The sequence below is a fragment of the Prionailurus viverrinus genome, chromosome F2 (genome assembly GCF_022837055.1).
Source record: "Prionailurus viverrinus isolate Anna chromosome F2, UM_Priviv_1.0, whole genome shotgun sequence".
Classification (NCBI taxonomy): domain Eukaryota; kingdom Metazoa; phylum Chordata; class Mammalia; order Carnivora; family Felidae; genus Prionailurus; species Prionailurus viverrinus.
The window spans coordinates 75,160,749-75,183,651 of record NC_062578.1 but is presented as its reverse complement, the minus strand read 5'-3'; the positions used below and the strand labels follow the sequence as shown (position 1 = coordinate 75,183,651).

Genomic DNA, 22,903 nt, shown 5'->3' with positions numbered 1-22,903 from the left:
GACAGAGCTGCTTCTTCCTGGAAGAGCCGGCCGGGGCGGGGGGGGGGGGGGGGGGCGGAAGGGACAACTCTGGACACCCGTAGGTCACCAGGACAAGTGGGGTTGTTTTGAACAGTGACAAGTGGTGCACTGGGCAAATCAAGATGTCCCCTTGCCCGCTGGGCTGAAGATCGGGAAGGTCGTAGAGGGCGGTAGCACATTGGAGCCCTGGATGTCTCCAGGAATGCGCTATGGATTTAATCTGATTTTTGCCCCCCCCTTTTTTCTATAGTAATCAATAGCCCCTCAACCGTTACTTTCCTAGAAAAAAAATGCACCTGTGGCATCTACACATTGAGGATGGGGAGGAACTGACCCGACGGAGATTGGGGCTGGGGCAGGGGACACATGCTAAGCAAAGACCAGAGTCAGCAAGCTCAAGTGAAGAGGTGTGACCGCCATAAGGTCAGGGACGTCCGGGGACTTGTGCTATGCATATCCGAGGCATCCCTGTTGGCTTCCTTTGATGAGATCTGCTCCCCCTTTCGGATACACCCTTCCAGCCGAAGACCAGTTGCCAGGTAGCGTATCGCTTCCCGAGCAGAGTCCTTGATCCTGGAACTCCCCTCCCTGCGTGTGGAAGCAGAGGGGTGTGGATTTGGATTCAGGACCTGCTTCCTCCTTTCCCCATGACCTGGGGAGGGCCATGTGGTCTCCTTGAGCCTGTTTATTCTGAGGACAAAACGGGGAACCCCCGTTTGTCTGGCAGTACACTTTGAGGACTCTTGGACGAGATAGGTACGCAGGAATGATCGACCATCGTGTCCGGCTCTTAGCGGATCGTCCAAGAATCCTCATCCAATCGTGCGTGGAAAGAGGAGAAGGAAAGCTGAACAATCACCTAACAGATCCCAGAAGCTCAGCCTGTCGCGTTTTACCTTACCTTTCTAACCACTTCTGAGTGGAGGTGTTGTTTTCCCATTTCACAGAAGAGGAAACTGAGGGCCGGGAAGACTGACGGACTTCCCAAGACCACAGGGCTGGTAAACCAGAACTTGAACCTGGGCCACCGAAAGCCTGCTTCATAGGGCTGAGGCTGACCGGCAGAGGGTGCATGCCAGGGTGCGCGGAAGCGTAGAATTGTTGTTGAATTCAGAATCCAAAGGAGAGTGAAGGAGCGAGAAAGGAGCCCGTACGTAGCAGTCTCTGGGTGCCTGGCGCTGTTCGTGCATCATTGACTCATTTCACAAACTTCGGTTGAACGCTTACATGTACAAGGCTCTGGCTGCAGGAGAGATGGCGGGGGGTGGGGGGCAACTTCTGTGTCCCTTAGCATCCTGGCGGAATAGGCGCCAACATCCCGTTAGCCCCAGGCACACCCCGAGGCTCAAGACGGGGAGTAAACCCTCCGTAGCCTCCCACCTCTTGGCTTGACAACAGAGTGGGAGATCACGGAGCTCATCCTGGAGGAGTTGAGGAGAGAGAGATGGGTTTTTAAAACAAGCTAATGCGATTTCACCCTGTTTTCTTCCTCCTTTTCCGTGCAGGTGACAGACGGCCCTCAGTGCCTTCGTCAAGCAGGCTGCTTAATGGTGACAGCGTGGGAAAGACCGGGTTGTAATTAAGTATCAGCACACATCATCCCTTCCGGAGGACGGTGGCAAAGACACCTTCCCTCTCTCCTGCACCGTGACCCTTCCTTTGAGGTCCTCACCACCCTCCCCCCTCCGAGAGTCCCTGCATCTGTCACAAAGATTAATTGCCCCTTAACCCCTTTGGATGGGAACGGAAATCATATTATTAAGTTTGATTAAAGCTTCGAGAGACACTATTGGCTGTTTAAGGACTGCTGACCAAGCCGCCTGCTTATCTCCTGGAAAGACAGATTATATGCGAGGGGAATCAACCTCACCCCGAGTGGTCACTTAGCCGCCGGCCGTCACAGGGTGATGTCCGGCACACTGGGGTGGCCGCTGGCCCGCGGGAGCGAAGTCGGCCGCAGTCCCCCTGGGAGTCCCCGCCTCGCCTTGTGACCGAGCCTCCGTCCCTGGGATTTTTCTTCCGCGTCCCCCCCTCCCCCAACTCCCGGGCGTGATTTCCTCCAGCCCGTCCCTGGGAGGCGTCCTTCCGGACAGAGCAGAAATGGTGACCGTGAGGAAAAGGACCCTCAAAGTGCTTACCCTCCTCGTCCTCTTCATCTTCCTCACCTCCTTCTTCCTGAACTACTCCCACACCACGGTGGCCACCACCTGGTTCCCCAAGCAGATGGTCGTCGAGCTGTCCGAGAACTTCAAGAAGTTCATGAAGTACGCGCACAGGCCCTGCACGTGCGCCCGCTGCATCGGGCAGCAGAGGGTCTCGCCCTGGTTCGACGAGAGGTTCAACCGGTCCATGCAGCCGCTGCTCACGGCCCAGAACGCGCTCCTGGAGGAGGACACCTACAGCTGGTGGCTGGTGAGAGCCGGGGACTGGGTGTGGGTCCAGACTGGGCGGAGGCTGGGCCCCCGGGGGGCCCCGCCAGGCTCCCATTCATTCACCCGACAACTATTGGTCGGGGACCCGCGACGCGTAGATCAGAGCAGAGCGTTCTGCGTTCGCTTCCTGTGTCTGCGTAGACGGCTGCCCCAAACCGGGTGGTTTGAAACAGCAGACACATCACGCCAGGCTCAGCCGCCATCTTCACGCGACCCTCCCCTCTGGGTCTCTCTGGGTCTCTGGTCTCTCTCTCTCTGCCTTTCTCTCTAAGGCCACCTGTTACTTGGTTCAGGGGCCTCTAAGTCCAGGATGCTCGTTCATGACCCTTTTCCACAAGGGCCCCTTCACAAGTTCGGGAGCTGGGACGTGGTCATAACATTTGTGCAGGGCCACCGCTCTGCCCGCTAGATACCGAGATGCAAAAAAGAGACACGGTCCCTACTCTCCTGGAACTCTGTTCTGGCCGAGAGAGACAGATCCGAGACGGAGAAGCCAAGCTCAGGGGGAAGTGTCCTGAGGAAGACCAGAGGAGGTTTGTGAGAGAAGCCAAGGGCCAGGGGGCTCCTATCATGCGGCTGTCGGGGAAGGTCTCTGAGGAAGCAGGACTTGAGCTAAGCCCCAGAGGTAGAGGAGGCGCCGGCCACGGAAGGGTCTGGAGAACGTGCCGGAGTCACGGCAGCAGCGAGCACAGGGTCCTGGGGTGGCGCCCGCTGGGTGTGCTGGCCTGGAGGTGGGTGGCACCACGGTGAGGCGTCGGGTTTGTTCTGTGTGCACCAGGGAGCCTCCGTGGAGCTTAGCCAGGGGCGTCCGCGATCCGGTCTAGTGGTCTGAAAGGTTATTCCGGGTGTTGAGCCCCAAAGTGGATTGAAGGGGAGTAAGAAATAATTCCTCCCTTGGAGATTCCTTGGGCACTTCCTGTATGCCAAGCGCCAGCATATGGAGATGGAAAAGTCTTCCCTTTCTTGGGTTGCTGGGGTGGCGAGGGAGGAGACGGACAGCCGCACGCCAGGGCGATAGAGCGGTACTTGGGAGGGAGCGCAGGAGATGCGCAGGTGCAGAGGAGGGGCGTCGAACCCCACCCTGGGTCTGGGGCTGTCGGAGGAGACCGTGGCCACGCTCATCATAAAAGATTCAGAGAGGCTGTCCGGGTGGGGACCGGAGGAAGGGCTCTCCAGGCAGAGGGACCGCTTGGTGCATCGGCCTAGAGGCGTGAGAAAGACCGGTGGGGTTGCTGGAGGCATAGAGCGTCCTGGCTAAAATCCGAATGCGAATGGTGGGGGGGGTGGGGTGTGAGCCATGAGGCCATTGACGTTAGCTCATGAAGGCCTTCATGTATCCTGTTATGAAGTGGAGTTGAGTGAAGGCTGAGAAAACCGGGGGGGGGGGCTTCCTGTAAGAAGCCGACTTTCCCTTTCAGCAACTCTTTTTTTTTTTCTTTCTTCTTTCTTTTTTTTTGTTTTTTGTTTTTTGTTTTTTGTCTATTTTTGGGAGAGAGCGCACGGGGCAGGGGAGAGGCAGAGAGAGAGGGAGACAGAGGATCCGAAGCAGGGTCTGTGCTGACAGCATAAAGCCCGACATGGGGCTCGAGCTCACACGCTGTGAGATCACGACCTGAGCCAAAATCAGATGCTTAACCGACTGAGCCACCCAGGCGCGCCTCTTTAAGCACCTCTTGCACTCCGGGAGCTTGTGGTCCATTTGGACAGCTGAGAAGAGGCTGAAATGACTCCGAAGAAGTGAACCGGAATGCCTGGGCCAAGCCTTGGTTCACTCACTGAGCTGTGTTGATCACGTCAGTGTGCAGGACCTGGGGTGCGTTCCGGGGAGGTGACAGAACAGAGCAGGCAGGGTCTACACCCCCTCGAAGATTCCAGAGTCTAGTAAAGGAGGCAGTGGACCAAAGCTTGGCCAGGCAGGGTTTCGCCCTCACACTCTTGACACTTGGGCCTGGATACCGCTTTGTTTCTGGGACTGTCGAGCACATCGTAAGACGTTTGGCACAAGTGTCCCTGGCCTCTACCCACTAAATGCCGGCCTCACCCGTCCCCCAGCTGTGAGAACCAAAACGTCTCCAGATGTTACCAGATGCCCCTGGCAGGGAACTGCTAGAGTGGACAGCCAGGACGGTATTCATCGACCTCCTTCCCTAAGGCCCTCAGGGAGGGCAGCTTCTAAAATTCGCAGGCTGGGCCGAGCCCAGAATGTACAAAAAGGTATAAGAAAACCACACCAGTTTCTCGCTATACCCTAGGTATCTTCACAGAACATGCTCTGTGCCTTCTAGACTTAGAAATCAGGGCGTAGCGTCACGGTCCCTGGCTTTTGCTCCTGACGTTCTAGGTCTTACCAAGAGTGCTTTTGAGTGAACCTGTTCATCTTGCCGAGTCTCAGACTGAGGTTATACCGGCCGCCTTGCCCACGTTCTCTACGACACGGCAAACATTAGCTGCTAACATTTCTTTTAAAAATTTTTTTTTCATGTTTATTTATTTTTGAGACAGAGAGAGACAGAGCATGAATGGGAGAGGGGCAGAGAGAGAGGGAGACACAGAATCGGAAGCAGGCTCCAGGCTCTGAGCCGTCAGCCCAGAGCCCGACGCGGGGCTCGAACTCACGGACCGCGAGATCGTGACCTGAGCCGAAGTCGGACGCCCAACCAACTGAGCCACCCAGGCGCCCCTAGCTGCTAACATTTCTATTTATTTATTTATTTTGCTGGCTGAATGGGCAAGTAATAATGAATTTGCTTTCCGCCCCCCCCCCCCAGCGCTTATCAAGGCTGAACATTTTTCCAAGTGACTGTTAGCATTTTATCAAATTGTCCTCCCACGTCCCCACCCCCAGCTCTTATCCACAGCCCTTCTTTTTCTGCAGCTCAGCCCCTGGTGGCCACTTGGAAGAGATGGGCGCTGGGAAGAGGGAGCCCCCGGTGAACAGAAATCGATAGCAACGAGCCGGGCGTTAGAGCTTCCGGGTTCCTTGACGGGATGCGGGCCACATGTCTGGAGTGAAGAAGCAGGACACGACGTCTGACAGGCACCCCTGTTCTGTGGGTGGATGCCCGGAATATTTGCAATCAAAAGCAGCTTAGGGATCCCAAGATGCGTCAGGGCTGGGCTTGTGGGCCCCCAGACAGCCGGGGCAAGATGTCCCTGATGGATCCAGACCCAGGGCTCCAACCACAGAGCCCGTGCCTTTAAAATGTCGTGAGCCCGGTCAGAGCCCAGCTGCGGGGCGCTCGGCTGGCAGGGAACCAGCGGAAGGTGGCTCACACCGTGTGACTCCCACACTCGCCGCGTCCCAGACCCCTCGGAGCCCGACGTGGAGCCGACGGCTGGAGTCGACACTTCCAGCTCGGTCCGTACCCAGGGAGCACCCAGCCAGGCGAGGCCACTCAGCCACCAGTGGGGGAGCCGGGCCCACAGACCCTTCGTCCCTCCTTCCCCGGGGTTTTGGGAAAGTGCGGAGGATGTGATGTCGGGGCCCGGGGCCGACCAGCCGAGCCGGGGGGACTCTGAGGCCAGAACTGTGGGGTCCCGCGTCTCTGAGCTTCAAGGTCCCCGTGGGCCTCAGGGGCCTCCCGGCAGGTGAAAAACACAAGGCAGATGTAGCCCCGACGGGAGCAGGAAGACCAGGGCAATCGCACAGGGTCCCCCCCGGGCTTGGTGCCCGCCCCCCATCTGCCTGCCCGGTGACCTTCTCCTCCCGCCTCTGTCCCAGGCACCCTGTGTCCCGGCCACATTTCCACTCCTGAGACAGGCCACACGGTGTTGGGCCCTCCCGCTCCGTGGGGCCCGGGGTCCTGCCCCAACCACAGGAGACGTCTTTTCTGCCCCGATCATTGTGCTCAGTGCACTTGATAATCGCAGCCCCCATCCAATGCCAAGCGCCACCGTGGCCAAGCTTTCCAGGCACTGCCCTCCAGCCCCCCGACTTCACCACAGCCCGGGAGGTCATCTGAACCTCCGTTTCTCACTGGTGAGGGGCACAGTGGGATCACATTCTAGTGCCTAAGCCCTGGAGCCAGGCCCGGGTACTCATATCTTGGGGGACCCTGGGGAACCCACTCCACCTCACCGCACCTTAGTTTTCTCATCTGCAAAATGGGTGCCTCGTATCACCTTTCTCGTAGGATGGTTATGGGAAATAAATGTGTGGGGGGCGCCTGGGTGGCTCAGTCGGTTAAGCTTTCTGACTCTTGGTTTCACGGTTCAGGTCGCAATCTTGCAGTTCGAGAGTTCAGGCTCTGCGTCAGGTGCAGAACCTGCTTGGGATTCTGTGTCTCGCTCGCTCTCTCTCTGCCTCTCCCTCTAAATAAATAAATAAATAAATACACAAACTTAAGAAAAAAACAAAAAAACAATGCTTGCCCCCACCTATGATGGGCTTTCAAAGTCCGGCAAAAGTCCCTGCTCTAACCTGCCCACGCCACACGGCATCGAGCACACGATGGGGGCTCAGCAGCGATGGGTCCCATGGGTGTGTGAACGTGTGTCGATCCTGGTAGAGGACATTCACGTATTCAGCAAGCACAGCAAAGGCACACGGAGCAGGCTACCCAATGTCACGCCTGTGCTTGTGGCTCGGATGCCGAGGGGGCCGGACAGACAAGCCCACAACAGCTGCGGGTCACACGACGCCTGTGCTGAGGGACCCGAGGTTCCCAGCACACGCATAAGGGCCAGGACCAATATCGTGGGGGGTTGTGGGAGGCCGTGGGAGGCCTCCCAGGTGCCGCAGGGCAGGCTGGACCAGGAAGGAGGAGCAGGGTTCACTGGATGGAGAAGGAAGGAGGGATGGGAGGAGAAGGTGCCTCTTTGCAACACACACGGGGGCTTGCGACAGGGGGCACAGAAGGCCAGACATCACGCCTCCAGGCTGGACTGTCTGTGCTGTGGTTCACGCCCCCAAGATCCCCGTGGGATCACGTGCAAGGGCACGTGCAGTGAGAGAGGCTCTCCCAGACCGTGCTCCGAGCCTGAGTGTGCCCAGGATGTGCGCCTCCCTGTCCCAGCCCGCCGAGGGGGGTCCCACAGTGGAGCCGGCGTGCCCGGCCCTCCCTCGCTGCGGACAGCGCCCGCCCCTCGCGGACGCATCCCTGACTTGACCTCTGCTTCCCGGCCCCGCCCTGAGTCGCATGCGTTTCCCCGTCCACAGTTGGCAGGTGCCTCCGGAGCACGGACTGGATGAAGACAAGGATACTGGGAAACTCCTCAGGATGAGCGAGAAGGGGAGGGTGAACTTTGAATGCAACGTTCCCTCCGATGCACAAGTCAGCACCTGGTAGCACCCTTCCTGTTACTTACAAAAGGCAGGGAGACGCGACAGACTGTTCCTTCCCAAGGAGGACAGGAGCAGGGACGCAGCACTGAGTGCCCTGCCCCGACTGACCCAGCTTGCCGGTGGGTGATTTCGGATTCTAACCTGCAGAAACACAGCCCGGCTTTCCTCCCCCAAGTTCTTCCCGGCTGTGCGGCTGACGCGCCCAAGGGCCTGGCCCCTTCCCCTCTCGGGGCCTCGGGGTCTCCAGCGCTGCCAGGAAAGCCCTGCAGCGGACCCCGAGTTGCTGACGTGGGGCCATGTGCCGCCTGTGCGTGGCCAGCGGCGTGATTCTAGGTGATGCGAGGGCGTCAGACGCGAGGGTTCCAGAATCGCGCATCTCAGAGCGAGGAAAGGAGTCCGCTGTCATTGTCTCGCTGGGTCTGCAGTCGCGAGGACTTGAACCTGACCCGATGTTTCCTTTTGCACTTCAACCCCTGCCGGCTTTCCTTCTAACGGAGGGTGGGCATCTTGCCCGGGGCAAGCAACCGAATGAGCCCAAATGAAATAACGTTATTTTGTTTTCATTGTTTTCTGCAATTACTTTCTTCTTCTTCTTCTTTTCTTCTTCTTCTCCTTCTTCTCCGGCCAAGTAATCCTTGCTGTCCCTTTGTGGTGGGATGTGAGAGTTCCTTTTAAAATGAACTTACTTCTTTTTTTTTTCCTGCAATGAGTCATGAATGATGAGTAAGTCAGTAATAGCCGGGCTCAAGAGGATGCTGTGCTGTGCTCCCGAGTCACGTCCCCTGCCGGCTTCAAGCCCCGGGGCCTCCGAGGCAAAGCACGCACACATGTGAGATACTAGGTGCTCAGTCAATACTGCTGAGCGCTGGATTGAAGAATGCCACGTCACCCCTGAATCCCACAGACTGTGCCAGACTCCCCCGAGGTAATGACACAATGTGAGGACGCTGGTCCTGAGCGTGTCTTCGCGGTGCTGGGCGCAGAGGGGCCCTTCCTGGGTGGGGCCGTTTATGGAGGCTCCTGAAGGAGAGCTTGGCTGGGGCCCTCTGCCTGTCCCAGCATTGCCCAGGAGCGGTTGGAAATGCAGGTTCTTGGGCCCAGCCCAGCCCTACTGAGTCGGGCTCCTTGATTCGGGAGCTTCCCAGGAGATCTTATCAGAAGCAGGTGTTTAACCTGGAGATTATTCTGTTTTACTGTGTTAAAATGTACCTAACAGTATTTACTACCTTAACCATAAGGTAAGCGTACAATTCAATGGCTTTAAGCACATTCCCACTGTTGTGTAACCCTCACCACCACCTATAGCCAGCATTTCTTCACCGTGTCCCCCAAACCCTGCTCCTGTTAAACCCTAACTCCTCTTCCTCCTCCCCCGGCCCCGGGCAACCACCATTCTGCCTTCTGTCGCTATGGATCTGACCCCTCCGTATTTGTCTTCTTGTGTCCGGCTTACTTCACCAAGCATGGGTTTCCAAGGCCCCCCCATGCTGTAGCGTCTATCAAAATTTCCTTCTGTTTTGTGACCCGAGTGATGTTCCACACCTGCCCTATCCGTTCACCTGTCAGTGGACATTCGGCTTGCGTCCGCTTTACAGCTGCTGTGAATCATGCCGCTGTGAACAGCAGGGTGTCTGTTCGTGACCCTGCTCTCTGTTCTTTTGAGGACGTGCTTTGGGATGGGATTGCGGACTTACGGGGTAGGTCTGTGTTTGTTATGCGCGGTGGCCACCCCATTTCCCCGCCAACGGCGTATGTGGGTTCCAGTTTCTCCATATCCTCACCAACGGATGTTATTTTCTTTCTCTGTGTTTTATGTATTATAACCCTCCTAGGGGGTGTGTGTGCTGAGCGGTCCCGGTCTTATCGCCCATGGCAGGTGCGGAGGACGGGCTGGGGGTTTTAACTAAAGGAGTCATCTGGGCTTACCGATGGGCCTCTCCTTCGGAGATCTGATTCCTTCCGTCACAGGGCGATGGGGGCCTGCGTGCCTCTGAATCTCCCTATGTGCCCCGTCACTAATGTCCTGGACAACGGCCAAAGCAATCTCTAACCTCTCCTTTCTTTCCCAGTCACTGCCCGGGGCCTGGAGCCGGGAGAGGCTGGTGGGACTCACCCCGCAGCCACCTCCCCCAAGCCCAGGGGCTGGGCTTTCCCGAGGTCTGGGTTCCAAGGGTCTGAGACAGGGGCCGTGTTGTGGGAGAGACTTTACGTTCGGTTTCTAAAAGCCTGGGTTCAAATCCTGGTTTGGATTTGGGACATGTGGTTCCACCAGACTGGGCCCCAGAACATCCTTCTCACCTACGTGATATATACACAGCGACATGGTGACAGAGTCCGATGGGATGCTCCTTAGGAAATGTCTCCAGGTTCTACCAGGAGTGAGGAAGTCAGAAGTCTCGAGCTTGGTCTTAAAGGGTGAAAGCGATTTGCCAGGCAGACATTGGAGGCCTTGACGCATCCAGCAAAGGGCTAGTTTCTCAGTCTTGCTGGAGCCCAGTGGTCCCTGGGGGGTGGGGGGTGGTCAGGAGGAGGAAGGGAGCAGAGGCGGGGGTGGTGGGCACGGAGGGTCACCTGACCTTTCTCTCGTGTGGCTTTCTCATATTACCGGGTCTCGATGCCTCAGTGGCTGGCAGAGTAGCTCGCACTCAGTAGGTGCTCAATAAACATTTGCGGACTATGAGTGAGTGATCTTTCCCACCTCCCTGAGGGGTTCCTGGGCTTCCGGAGAGAGCTGTCTGAGCCTCCTCAGTCTCCAGGTGCCCAGCAAAAAGGAAGGTGCCAGGGAGGGACCCAGTGAGCACAGGGGGGGGGAGCTCCGGGCCCAGTGAGCACAGGCGGGAGCTAGGGACCCAGTGAGCACAGAGGGAAGAGGCTCCGGGCCCAGTGAGCACAGCGGGGAGGGGCTTGGGGCCCAGTGAGCACAGGGGGCAGCTTGGGGCCCAGTGAGCACAGGGGGGCAGCTTGGGGCCCAGTGAGCACAGTGGGGGGAGCTCTGGGCCCAGTGAGCACAGGGGGCAGCTTGGTGCCCAGTGAGCACAGCGGGGAGGGGCTTGGGGCCCAGCGAGCACACGTGGGGTGCTGGGGGCCCAGCGAGCACACGTGGGGTGCTGGGGGCCCAGCAGCCGGCTGGCTGAGCAGCGGCCAAAAGCAGCACAGTTGGGCTGACCTGTCTCCTTCCGTCCTCGGCCCGCAGAGGCTCCAGCGGGAGAAGCAACCCAATAACCTGAACGATACCATCAAGGAGCTGTTCCAGGTGGTGCCTGGGAACGTGGACCCCCTGCTGGAGAAGAAGTCGGGGGGCTGCCGGCGCTGTGCCGTGGTGGGCAACTCCGGGAACCTGAGGGAGTCCTGGTACGGGCCTCAGATAGACGGCCACGACTTCGTGCTGAGGTGAGCGCCCGTCCCCTTAGCTACTAGAGGCGCCTCGGCCCAGGGTCAGGAGGTCGAGACACCCCAGTCCTGGCATGGCCGGGCTCCCCCGCGGACCCCAGCACCCCCCCCCGCCCCCCGAGGGCCTCAGTTTCCCCAGCCGTGCATCGTGGGAGGGAAGCGGATGAGCAGCGCCTCTCTGGGCCCAGATGGGAGGAAACGACTCGCGGGAGGAAGCCAGTGGGGCCGGGAGCTTGGCACGGAGACGCCTGGCGAGAGGGCAAGGTTTATTTGAAGACTACCGTTTAATCTTGAAAACTCAGTCCCGTTTTGCAGTCGAGGCCGTAATAAAACCGCATGTCTTTAATGTCAATTCGTTTCCCCGTCACCGAGTAAAAGCAGATCCTCCAGGAAGACGTGTATCCTGGGTTTCTTGTCATAATCTCCACCACACTGTGCGCTCGGCCCCCCGGGGTCACGAGCGCCTCAGAGCGAGGACAGGCAGCAGGGGGCTGCTGCTCCCCAGGGGCCTTCCAGAACAGTCTCCCGTTTCCGTGGCCTCTGCGCTTATGCCCTTAGACCCCTCGCCTGGCTTCTGGGAGCCTCAGTGTGCCCGGTGTGCAGCAGGAATATTCGTGGTGAGGGGGAGCGGGTCAGACAAACCTGACTTGGAGCCTGCCACCCGGAAGCTGTGTGTCCTGAGACAAATTCTTTGCCTTCGGGTTTCTTCCACCTCAGGACGCCTCCCAGGCGTGGTTGGCATTACCATTAAGGTGTTAACAAGGTGCCTTGAGGGGCCAGGGTGGTGCCTTGTGCTTCCTAGGTCATCAGCAGAGACGATGGTCAGGCTCCTGTGAGGTCGTAAAAGAGAAACTGAGAGAGAACGAACAACGCAAGCTTTTGCGCCGCGTCTTAACGACTTGAGTCCCTTTTCCAGCTCGGGAAGCTGGGGCCCAGCCACGGAGGGTGAGGCACCAGAGGTGGCATCACAGGCTTGTGGAGCTAAGGCTGACCCGTGCCCGTGGGATGCGACGCGCGACCTTCTGTCCCTTGTCCCCCAGGATGAACAAGGCCCCCACAGCGGGCTTCGAGGCCGACGTCGGGAGCAAGACCACGCACCATCTGGTGTACCCCGAGAGCTTCAGGGAGCTGGGGGAGAACGTCAGCATGGTCCTCGTCCCCTTCAAGACCACCGACCTGGAGTGGGTGGTCAGTGCCACCACCACGGGCACCATCTCTCAGTGAGTCCCCTGGGGGGCTGGGGTGGAGAGGCCCCTCCCCTCCCCTCCCCTCCCTCCCCTCCCTCCCCTCCCCTCCCCTCCCCTCCCCTCCCTTCCCTCCCCTCCCTCCCCTCCCCTCCCCTCCCCTCCCCTCCCCTCCCTCCCCTCCCTCCCGTCCCCTCTGCTCCCCTCCCCTCCCCTCCCCTCCCCTCCCCTCCCTCCCCTCCCTCCTGTCCCCTCTGCTCCCCTCCCCTCCCCTCCCTCCCCTCCCTCCCTCCCCTCCCTCCTGTCCCCTCCCCTCCCTCCCCTCCCCTCTCCCAAAGAGGGATCAGAGGCCACCCTGAGCATGCTGTCCTAGCTTGAGAGCCAGTCTCGGGTTCCTAGCTCCCTCCCTCTTCCTTAAAGGAAGTGGTTTCACTGTCCTCAAGGCCAGAAGCCTCCTGTCTGAGGACCAGCCAGCAAGCCTGACGGATTGGGGTGCAGGAAGCCCGGGGCCGCCCTCCCAGGAGGGCCCTGAGGGAAGCGGGCTCAAGCAGCGGAGGAGCGAGGGGGCCAGGCCTGGGCTCGGCTGCCCTCCCACCCTGTCCCCGTTAGATGGGACATGAGGCCTGGTGGCGGGACGTTTACACCTTCACCTTGGGGCACACGTAACCTTGCAGATGGAAAGGGGGCGTTCGTGGGGCTCATCGGCCAACGCCCTAGCCGTGGCAATGTGCGCTCTGGCCTCTGCTGCGCTCTGTGGTGTGGGGACTTGGAGAAAGTCGCCCCCCGCCCCCCACCTTTCTGGGGGAAAGGCGGGGTTTGAAAGTTCCTGAATTAGCCACGAGCGCCCTCTGGTGTCTACAGGGGGCCACTGCTGCAGGGGGACGGGGCTGTGGCGGGGAGGCCGCATCCCTCCCTCCCTCTCCAGTGTCCCCCAGCCAGAGCTGCGTGCAGGCAGCCTGCCCACCCCCCCCCGCCCCCGCATTAACCGCCCTTTCTCCCCTTCCAGCACCTACGTCCCTGTCCCCGCGAAGATCAAAGTGAAAAAGAATAAGGTGAGTCGAACTCGGCCCCTTCTCCTCTGAGCTCAGGCTCCTGTCGAAGGAGCTGTACGAGGCTGGAGAGCACCACCTCCCCCCTCTGCCGGCGCCTGGCTGCAGAGAGCCCTTGGGCCCCCCGGGCCCGCGGAGGCCGTAGCCCCCACTCAGCTCCCCTGCTCCACAAACACCGGGAAAGTGTCCCCGAGTGGGGGTCCCGGACCAGCAGCGTCACTGGGGTCCTGTCACAGCTGCAGAGACTCAGACCCACCCCAGACCTGCTGAATCAGACACTCTAAGAGGAGGGGAGGGGGCAGCGATCCGGGCTTTTACCAGCCCTCCAGGGATGCTGATGCCGCCTGCTCTTTGAGACCCAGCGCTGTGTGGCGTGAGCTTCTCAAAGCCAGACCTCCCCTCCTGCCTCCATAGCTCCATCGTCCCCAGGGGGCCCCTGGTAGGGGGGGTTGGCCAAGACGTGGGCAAAGGGCGGAAGGATGGAAGAAGTGAAGTGTCCACCCCACTGGTCCTTTGCATACGCTGTCCTCTTCAGATGGTGAGGTCAAGATCAGAGAGGTCGAGTAACTTGCTCAGGAACACACAGCCAGTTTGTGGTATGGCTGGACCCAGGCCTCCAGCCCCTGCCATTTGCACGGGTGCACCGCCCAGGGAACGGGGGGAGCCCTATGTGGGCCCAGTGGGTACATGGGAAAGCCTCCCAGAGATGGCAGTCCCTTGAGGCCTGGCTGACTGATGACCAGAGACCTGCACGGTCCTCTGTTCTAGTCCATTCCCGGGGGTTGGCCTTAGGCTTCCTGGACATGCATTCCCTCTACCGCCTGAGACGTCCCCTTCGCTGTCCTCAAAGCAGCCGTGGGGGTGGAGTCAAGGGCAGGTCTGATTCCAGGCACCTCCCAGCTTGGCCACCCTGGCTGTGTGACACCGGGCACATCACCTAGGCTCTCTGAGCGCGGTTTCCTCATCTATAACACGAGGAGAGGGAAAGCTAGCGTGTGGGGTCATGTCGTGGCACAGAGATCATTCGACGGGTGGGCGGCTCAGCCCCTGCGTTTTCCTGCCCGTGACACAGGCGTCCCTGACCCCGCCGCATGCTGTTCCCTGCAACCTCCCTGGCCTGATGTGAACGTTACCGGAAGTCCTCTTCTCAGCCAGCCTTCTCCCCACCCCCACCCCCGTACTTTATTGACTTTCTGCTTCATTTCTCTCCACGGCTCCATAGTTGTGTTCTATCTAGCACTCTCTGCCTCCGTGGTTAGGCCACCGCCGGTCCTTCCCACCAGGAGGGAAGGCCCACGAGGGCAGGGCTGCTGGCTCTGTTCGCTGCTCTGTCCCCCACGGCCACGACCGTGGGGGGCACCCAGCAGGTGCTCACGAGGGGCCCTGTCCTCTGCCCGCAGATCCTGATCTATCATCCGGCTTTCATCAAATACGTCTTTGACAACTGGCTGCAGGGCCACGGGCGATACCCATCCACCGGCATTCTGTCCGTCATCTTCTCACTGCACGTCTGCGATGAGGTACACCCGCCCCCCCGTGCCTGCCAGGCCGCCCCACCCCGGGGGGAGCCCCTCATTCCGCGTTTCTCTGAGCGTCCGGGAGTGCATCTGCAGTCAGGCCGACCCCCGGCCTCACCCGGGCCCCGACGCAGCTCTTCTCCCAGAAGCTCCCGTTCCTTATCTCCCCGCTCTGGGCATTCCCAGAACGTTGGCAGGGGCAAGCGTTCTGGCTCGCTCTGTGCAGGCTCCGGAGGCCGAGTCACAGCTGGCGGGTGGAGGCTCGGATCTGGAGGCAGAATAACGGAGCAGGTCGTAACGGGGGAGAGCTGGGGTCTCGATCCCAGCCGCTCTTAGAATCGTCTCCAGAGCTAAATCCCAGCACCCGGACCACGCCCGGGCCCGTGTTCGCCAGAATTTCTGAGGGTGGAAACCAGGCACCCAGGGCTTCCACTCTTCACCGACACTGAGAACCAGTGATCTTGCCAAGTGCGTGTTGTGTTTCCCTTCGTGGGTCTGCCTGACCGTCCGCCAAGCCATGTTGATTTGGGGTGCTCACTGCCACCCCGGGCAGAGGAGCAGGGGGGCCACAACACCTACACCCTTCTTCCTCCCTGGCCCTGTGTCAGGCGGGGCAATCAGATGTCACGTGCAGCCGTCCCCGCCCCTGCCCCACCTGGATCCTGGGGGACATCCGGGGAGGGGGGAGGGGCTGTTCTGTCACCACCCTCCCCGTGAACCCGCACTGTCGCCAGAAGCCTGGGCTGTCTCTCCCAGAAGCCACCTCCCGTCCTCACCTCCACCCGGCTGCCTCAGAAATGCTACTCCCTTCTCTTCCCTCCTGCCCCGGGGCCACTGTGGCCCTGCTGGCCTTCACAAGAAAGCTGTGCTGGCCAGCTGGCCACCGAGGTGTCTCCTGCCCCCGGTGGGGCCCCACCCCCCAAATCTGCCCTCCCCGCTGCCGCAGCCCGGATAGCATTTCCTCTCCCTGGAGGGCATGTTCCTTCCTGGACATCTTCAACGCCTCCCCCGAGACCCAATTCAAGTGTCACCTGCTATCTCAGATCCCTTGCGTCCTTGGCCCTGCTGTCCTCTGTGCTGCGGGAGCCCTGACGTTAGCCCCCCGCCCTCACTGGTGCTTGTGGTAAGTCACAGGCTCCAAGGTCTGAGACCTGACTCCTGAGTCCCTGATTTCCCCAGCATCCACCCAGGTGGCCCCGGTGATGAACTCTGATGTATCTATCGCAGTGCTTGGCACAGAGTAAGTGCTCAGTAAATGCTGGTCACGTGTGGGAAAGGCCCCCCTGGCCACTGGCCAGTGAGGGCTCCCGAACCGCATGGATATTAAGCCTCAGGGAAGAAAGAGTTCAGCACCTACCACCTGCCTCAACGCGGTCATTCTTCTTGGCCCATTTTCCGGATGAGGGACGCGAGGCTCAGAATAGCGGTTTGGCGCTCGCTGGCTCCGCCAGGCAGAGCTGGGAGCCCTGCTGGCAACTCCACTCCCCCTCCCCAGTCCCAGGAGCCTCCCTCTGAGAAGAGGCTGTCCTGCCCCCGGCACCCTCGGGGCCACCCACGCGCTGGCCTCCCGTCGTGCCTTCTGACGTTACACTTGACTTTTACGGAACTTGCTTTTGCTTCCCTGAGCCCCTGGGAGTTCCAGTAAGGAACCGGACGGGTTCTACGGAGAAGGGTTTCTAGGAGTCTTGGGAAGCATTGCTTACAGACTCGGGAGATGCCTGCAGGCTCCCCTTCTTAGAGGTTTTACCTGTGGCCCTGCCGTCTGGTTCTGACCTTTGCTTTGCCCCCGCAGGTAGACTTGTATGGCTTCGGGGCAGACAGCAAGGGGAACTGGCATCACTACTGGGAGAACAACCCATCGGCGGGGGCTTTTCGCAAGACCGGGGTGCACGATGGAGACTTTGAGTCCAACGTGACGGCCACCTTGGCGTCCATCAATAAAATCCGGATATTCAAGGGGAGATGACGCTGCAAAGGAGAACTGAGGCACGCCTCTCTGTGTCCAGCCCCAGCCTCTCGCTGGGGCCCTTCTGTCCTGGGAGCTTTGAGGGCCAGCCTCGGGGGTAGGGGCGTTCAGGTGCCCCTCGCGGCCTCCCCCGAGCCAACATTTGGCAGCGTCTGCTCAGCAAGGTCCCCGAGCCCCGCCGGGTCTGCGAAGGAAGTCTCAGAACTGGTCTTAGATGGAGAGGGCCCCTCACTGCTGTCCCGGAGCTGGAGGGAGGTGGGGAGATGCGGGGGAGGGTCCGGTCTCCAAACACCGAGGTCCCTATGGCTTCTGGGGAGGGGGCAGATACTTGGGACTGTGTTCTAAAGGAAAGGACAGTTTTCCGGGACGGATGGGCGGAGACTTTTCCTCTGCCCGGGGACCCAGGGAAGACCTCAGGACAGAGCCGTGTTGGACCATGTGGACACTGGGGGCAAGATGGCGCCTTTCTTTGCACGATGCCCGGCCCCTCCCTCACTCGGCTCGACAACCCCCCGCCCCCCGCCGCCCCGCTGTCGTCCCAAAGCTCATTTACGGTGGCCGGAGAGGCTCCCCGCCCCGAAGGTCTTCACAGACTCGTGGCAGAGCGTTTCAGGCCCCGGCAGATGTCTTCTTCCCCAGCCGATGTCCCTGGAGCGATGGATCTTTGTGGCTGTAACCGTGGCTGAGAGCAGATCTGACCACTTCCGCGTGCCTTTGTGTCTGGGGAGAAACACGCGCATTGGCCGAAACAAGGCAAAAGCCTTGACTCGGGAGAGGGGACCCCCAGCAATGCCGCCCCCTTGCCCTGTAGCTCGGGGGCATCTTTTCTAGTTTCCTGAGGCAGCGCCTGAGTTGGAGCAGAGCTGGGATGACGGGCAGTGCTGTCCAGAGGCGCGTCAGCCGCGGAACATCATTCTTGCTTACATTCACAGACCGTTGGATGTGGCGCCCATGACCTTCCAAGGCCACGCGTATAACCTCCACCAGCCGGCACTTTCCCCAGGAAACCCACGCTCTGGGCCACGTCCCTGCTGGCCACCTGCACGGTGTCCTGAGGGCTGCAGGGCCATCCCACGAACATGAGTTTCAGAGCGGGAGAAGACATACCTCATTCTCTCCCTCCCGGGCTGCTCTGATCTTTCCTCTTCAGCCTTCCTGATTATTTATTGATTGATTCTTTTAACTCCGCTGACGTCGTGTGCACTTTGTGGCTCTGTGGCTGGTCCTGACGGCTTAATTGAGCTTGTTCTTGCTTCACCTGGCAGCCGGGGAGTGGGGGAACTTGAATCTAGGTTCTTGGGGAGCTTCAGACTCGGGGTGGGGGGCGTCTAGGGCTTGGGTGCTTGCCGGTGGGCCGATCCCAGGGTTTCAGGTTGGCAGCTTTGCAGGGTGCTCCATACCTCCTTCCCTTCGGCCCCACCTTCCTTCCTCGTCATTGTGGATTGGATTCAGTCTCGGGCTAAGAATCTCCAAAACAGAGTGGGACTCCCTTGGGGCCGGGTGGGGAGTGGGGTCACACGTATAGGAGGACAGTGATTGTTGGCTCTAGTTACTGACCCTTAATCAGAAAAAACCGCTTTTCCTGTTGAGAGCGTTTGCTAACAGGCCATGCCACCTTGAGGAGGCGTGACAGCTTCCTGGGGGAGCGTGAGGCATGCCAGTCTCGGAAGCCACGGGGCCTGTCTCCTGCGCTCTCGCGGCTCTCTGGCAAGCCCCGTTCTCCCGGCTGCAGCCTCTCCCTCTACAAACAGGGAAGGAAACATGTTGTCAGCTCCGGGGCCGCAGGTGGTATTAGACAGTTCCCAGGGGTCCCCAGAAATGGCATGCCGCGTTTGTCTCCCCCCAAGCCTGTGCATATGAGCATCGTCACCGGGAGAGATTCCTTAGCCTTTATTAGATTCTCAGAGATTCAGAATCCAGAATGTGATGTATAAAAAAAAAAAAAACACACACACACACACAAACGACGTGTGCCCGTTTTAAAGTCCTCCAAAGCATGAGAGTCTCGTGACCGGTGAAGGCTCATCAGTCACTGTGAGGTCGTCATCTTGATCATCCACGCTCAGAGACTAGAGCAGGCATCTGTCGATTGGCTGATTGAGCCCAGGCACAGCCCTTGAGAACCGTGGCCACTGAGACAGGGAGCAGGGTGAACTCCCGAGCTCTTCCTGGGTCCATACAGGGGTGACAGGTTCAGGGCGCGCAGTCGGCTCCTGGGCGTTGCTGAGTCAGAACAGGTCCCCGTGGGGAGGAGGCCCAGGCTGTCCGGCCCGGCTGCCCGGTCCTGGCCGTCTCGCCCTCCCGCTAGGCCCGTTCAAGCCCGCCTGCCTTCCCATTTAACAGATCAGAAAAGCAGGACCCAGGGAAGGGAAGCGACTTGCAAAAGTGAACCAACAATCGTGACAGCACGAGTCAACCATTTTGAGCAAAACCAGGAAATCGTCGGCTCTCTGTTTAAAACATCCTGAGGTGGGCTTTCCCAGCTGGGTTCCATCCAGCATCTCAGAGAACTGTGATGGGGGGTGGGCCTCTGCCTTCTCCCCACCTGGCTCGTCCCCAGGCTGCCCATGGTGGCCCTGGCAAGCCCTGGTGTCTGCCTTTTGCCGCCATCCCCCCAGTGGGGGAGAAACCTTGCTCCTCCCAGTGCCCCAGCACACGTTTGTGTTCATTGGCTTGGCGAAGGGGTCTAAACCCAATGCGCTCCAATCATTGGGACTGGGATCGAATGCGCTGATTGGCTTAAGCCAGTTAGCGTCTCTACCCGGGGTAAGGATGGCTGAGAATTGGGCAAGACTGTTTCCCACAGAGCATTGAGCGTGCTGTGGGCGGGATAACGAGAAACCCCCAGCCAGAGGAGGCTCTCGAGTGTCCACCCCACTCACTGTTGGACTCCCAGCCCAGGGCTCTGCCGGGTCTCCAGGCACAGGGCTCCTGGGAGGCCAGCCCCGGGCCCCAGGCATGGAGCAGAGGTGTCCCCACCCGCAGTCATCAGTGCTGAGCCTAAAGCCAGGAAGATGGGGGCTGAGGAGGAAGAGAGATCTCGGCGCTCTCTCCAACCCCCAGTGAGCCAGGAGTCACCTCCTGCAAAACCAGCACCTGCTTCCACAGGCCCCCCTGGAGCCCCTGCCCTTACCCCCTCCCCCCGTCAGGGCACAAGGCAGGGCAGGTTTGTAGCGTCTGGCCCCCAGAGCCATCGGGCAGCAAAGAAAGTTCTTAAACCCATGCCTTTTGAGACTCTGGCTTCAGCGGGTGTCGTCGGGCAAACCCCACGGGCTGTGCTCCGTGGGAGAAGCCAGATACAAGGAAACAGGACTTAAAATAGGGAGGCCAGACAAGAAGGTGGGGAGGGCGATTCTTGTAAGTGCTGGGGGCAAGAAGGGCTGGGCGTCTGGGTCAAGGGTGGAGTGGAGTCACGGAGAGTATTTCGAGCCGTGACCTCTGCTTTAAGTGTTCTTGTCAAGGCAGCCCGAACGCGAAAACGGGAAACGGAAAAGAGCTCACCGTCCCCCACCTGGGGAGCACCAGAAACGCTTCCTCCAGGGAAGGACAAGCCCCGAGTGGCCGCTGTCCAGCGACAGATGGCCGGCCGCTGGCCACGTGCCATCAGGAGCCAGCAGCTGCCCCTGTGCCACCCCCCTGCCGCCCCCCAGAGCTCGGGGTTAGCACTGTGTCCATCACGGACATCTGGTTGGAAGCAGACGTGCCCACAGGCCATGTGGTCTGGGAGACGGAGTCAGCTTTCCGCTTTCTCGTCCTGAAGAACCTCCGCCTCTGGGGCACAGAGAAGAGAAGGTGCTGTGGCAGGAGGGGCAGAGACCCCCCCCCCCCAAAGTGGCGTTCACAGCTGGCATCCGGGCATTAGCAGCTTCCTTGCTCATTAGACGAGCGGCAATGTGCTTCCCACAAGCGTCCAGCCCACCCCCCCCCACCACTTTCCCTCTCAGCCCGTCAGAGACCTGCACTGGTATTGAACTTGACCCCCTGGCTCAGCCGCCCTCATTGGGCAGAACTCCCATTTGTGTCCACCTGCGGATGGCCGTGACCCCGACGCCAGCTCTAACCTGCCACCTCGCCCCCTGCCCCCCCCCCCCCCCGGAGGCGAGCGCCCTCCCCAGCCGCGTCAGCACGTCGCTGAACTCACGTCCAAGCCAAAGTTTCCCGAGCGCTTTCCGCTCCTTGGGTTCCTCGTCGTCGTCGTAAAATTTGCTTTCTTTTCCCTCTCGCCTCGTGTTTGTTTTGTAGCCGAGCGCTAATCTGGATGCATTTGGAATGAAGTTAGCCAGAGTCCGCCTTCCTCAGCCTTTGCTCTGTTTTATTTATTGTTGGACATTTCCAATGATCCAAATCAAAGTGAATTAAAAAAAAAAGCTATTTTATCGTTTGGGTGTGTTTGTGGTGTTTCTGGGCGGGGGCGGGGCATGCCTTCATGTTGCCCCCCGCCCCACAGCTTCCGGTCAGGGGTTCTGCTCCGGCCTAAAAACGCCCCAGTGGCTCACCGGCTGAGGGTCTCCTGGTTCTGCGTCCGTCCCTACCAAGTGCCCAGAGGTTCAGGAAGCAGAGCGTTAGCCTCTCAAATGCCACCGTGACTCTCACTGCTGTGTGACTATGGCGAACCACCTCACCTCTCTTACCCTCCGCTGCCCCATCCGCCAAATGGACTTGACCATGCCAGCCGTCAGAAGGGGTGTGAGGTCAAGAATAAAAATCGCTCAGGAGGCCCGCCCGAGGAGATTTGCATCGGCCGCTTCAGACAGTCGCTGAATGAGATAGCCTTGGCGGGGGCCCAGGGTGGGCGAGGTAGGGTTCATCTCTTCCCAATAAACAGGTACATCCGTGGATGAATCCCAAGTTTGATCCAAAGTCGGCACAAGTCTCTGACTTTGTGAATAGTCCAGAAATCCAGTCGTGGGGTTCTATAATGTAAAATTAGTGTAAATGGTGATAGTCCCCAATTCGTGTCGGCTCTCACCACGGCCTGCTGGGCATGAACTTGACTTCTCAAAGCGGTCCTGCGGAGCTGGTGCGTGGTTCCCGGGTTTCCATGTTTGCAAACAGGTGCAGAGTTAAAGCCAGATGAGGGCAGGGGTGGGGTTCAAAGCAAGCGTTCCCTCTGAAGGTCCGGGCTCCCTGTCACTCTGCTGCCTCCCCAGGGGACGTCTCCCAGGCGAGGACCTTAGGGACGTCTTCCCAAAGTTGTTTGGAAAGTTTGTGGTGAACTTCGGAAAGCAGCCCTCAGAGGCAGGAGGGGACAGAGAGGAACACAGGTGTCCTGGAGTCGGGCTGCCTGCGTTCCTACTTAGCTGTGCGAGTTTGGGCATGTCCCTGAACCTCTCTGTGCCCGAGCTCCTTGTGGATAAAGTCTGGGTGAGGGGTACCTACCCTAGAAACACGCTTGAGAATTAAATGAGTGAATGCACACCGACAGGCTAAGAAGAGAATCTAGTGCCCAGGGAGCCTCCTGTAGATGTCAGCTGTTATTAAAGTCGTGAGGAGACGGGGCTCCTGGGTGGCTGGGTCGGTTAAGCGTCCGACTTCGGCTCAGGTCGTGATCTCGCGGTCCGTGAGTTCGAGCCCCACGTCGGGCTCTGTGCTGACAGCTCAGAGCCTGGAACCTGTTTCAGATTCTGTGTCTCCCTCTCTCTCTGCCCCTCCCCCGTTCATGCTCTGTCTCTCTCTGTCCCAAAAATAAATAAACGTTGAAAAAAAAAATTTTAAAGAAAAAAAAGAAAAAAAATTAAAGTCATGAGGAGAGAAGGAGAGGCCAGCAAAACCGTGAGGCTCCCTGGGGCACCCAGTCCGATTTCTTCTGCCCCCTCTCCTGCCCCGCCCCTGCTGGGGGCTTTTGTGCTGCTTTCTTTCCAAGTGGTTTCTTCAACTCTTAACATTCCCTTTCCTTGTTCCCATCACTTGGCTAACCTCACCCCATCAGGGCCCCGCTCTCAGGTATTGTTAACATGCGGCCCGCTCCCTCCACTGAGACCCGGCCTCCCCCAAGTTCCCACCTGGGCTAGCTCCCATTATAGCTGCAATGTGGGAAAGGGGCCACCAGGTGGCGACACG

General features: G+C 59.5%; 1 protein-coding gene across 8 annotated transcripts in view; it reads left to right on the top strand.

Annotated features, from left to right (window-relative positions):
• ST3GAL1 (ST3 beta-galactoside alpha-2,3-sialyltransferase 1) overlaps positions 1 to 21,220 on the top strand; it is a 96,143-nt gene extending 74,923 nt beyond the window's left edge. For 7 of the 8 annotated variants that reach the window (XM_047842876.1, XM_047842874.1, XM_047842875.1 and 4 more), the window contains 6 exons: positions 1,527 to 2,433; positions 10,931 to 11,127; positions 12,168 to 12,347; positions 13,318 to 13,363; positions 14,761 to 14,880; positions 16,670 to 21,220. In XM_047842876.1, the coding sequence (XP_047698832.1) occupies positions 2,122 to 2,433; positions 10,931 to 11,127; positions 12,168 to 12,347; positions 13,318 to 13,363; positions 14,761 to 14,880; positions 16,670 to 16,843 (1,029 nt within the window). In that variant the 5' untranslated portion in view covers positions 1,527 to 2,121 and the 3' untranslated portion in view covers positions 16,844 to 21,220. Of the gene's footprint in view, positions 1 to 123; positions 561 to 1,526; positions 2,434 to 10,930; positions 11,128 to 12,167; positions 12,348 to 13,317; positions 13,364 to 14,760; positions 14,881 to 16,669 lie in introns of those variants that run through there. The other variant, XM_047842883.1, reaches the window with a different exon arrangement.
• The last annotated feature ends 1,683 nt before the right edge of the window (positions 21,221 to 22,903 follow it).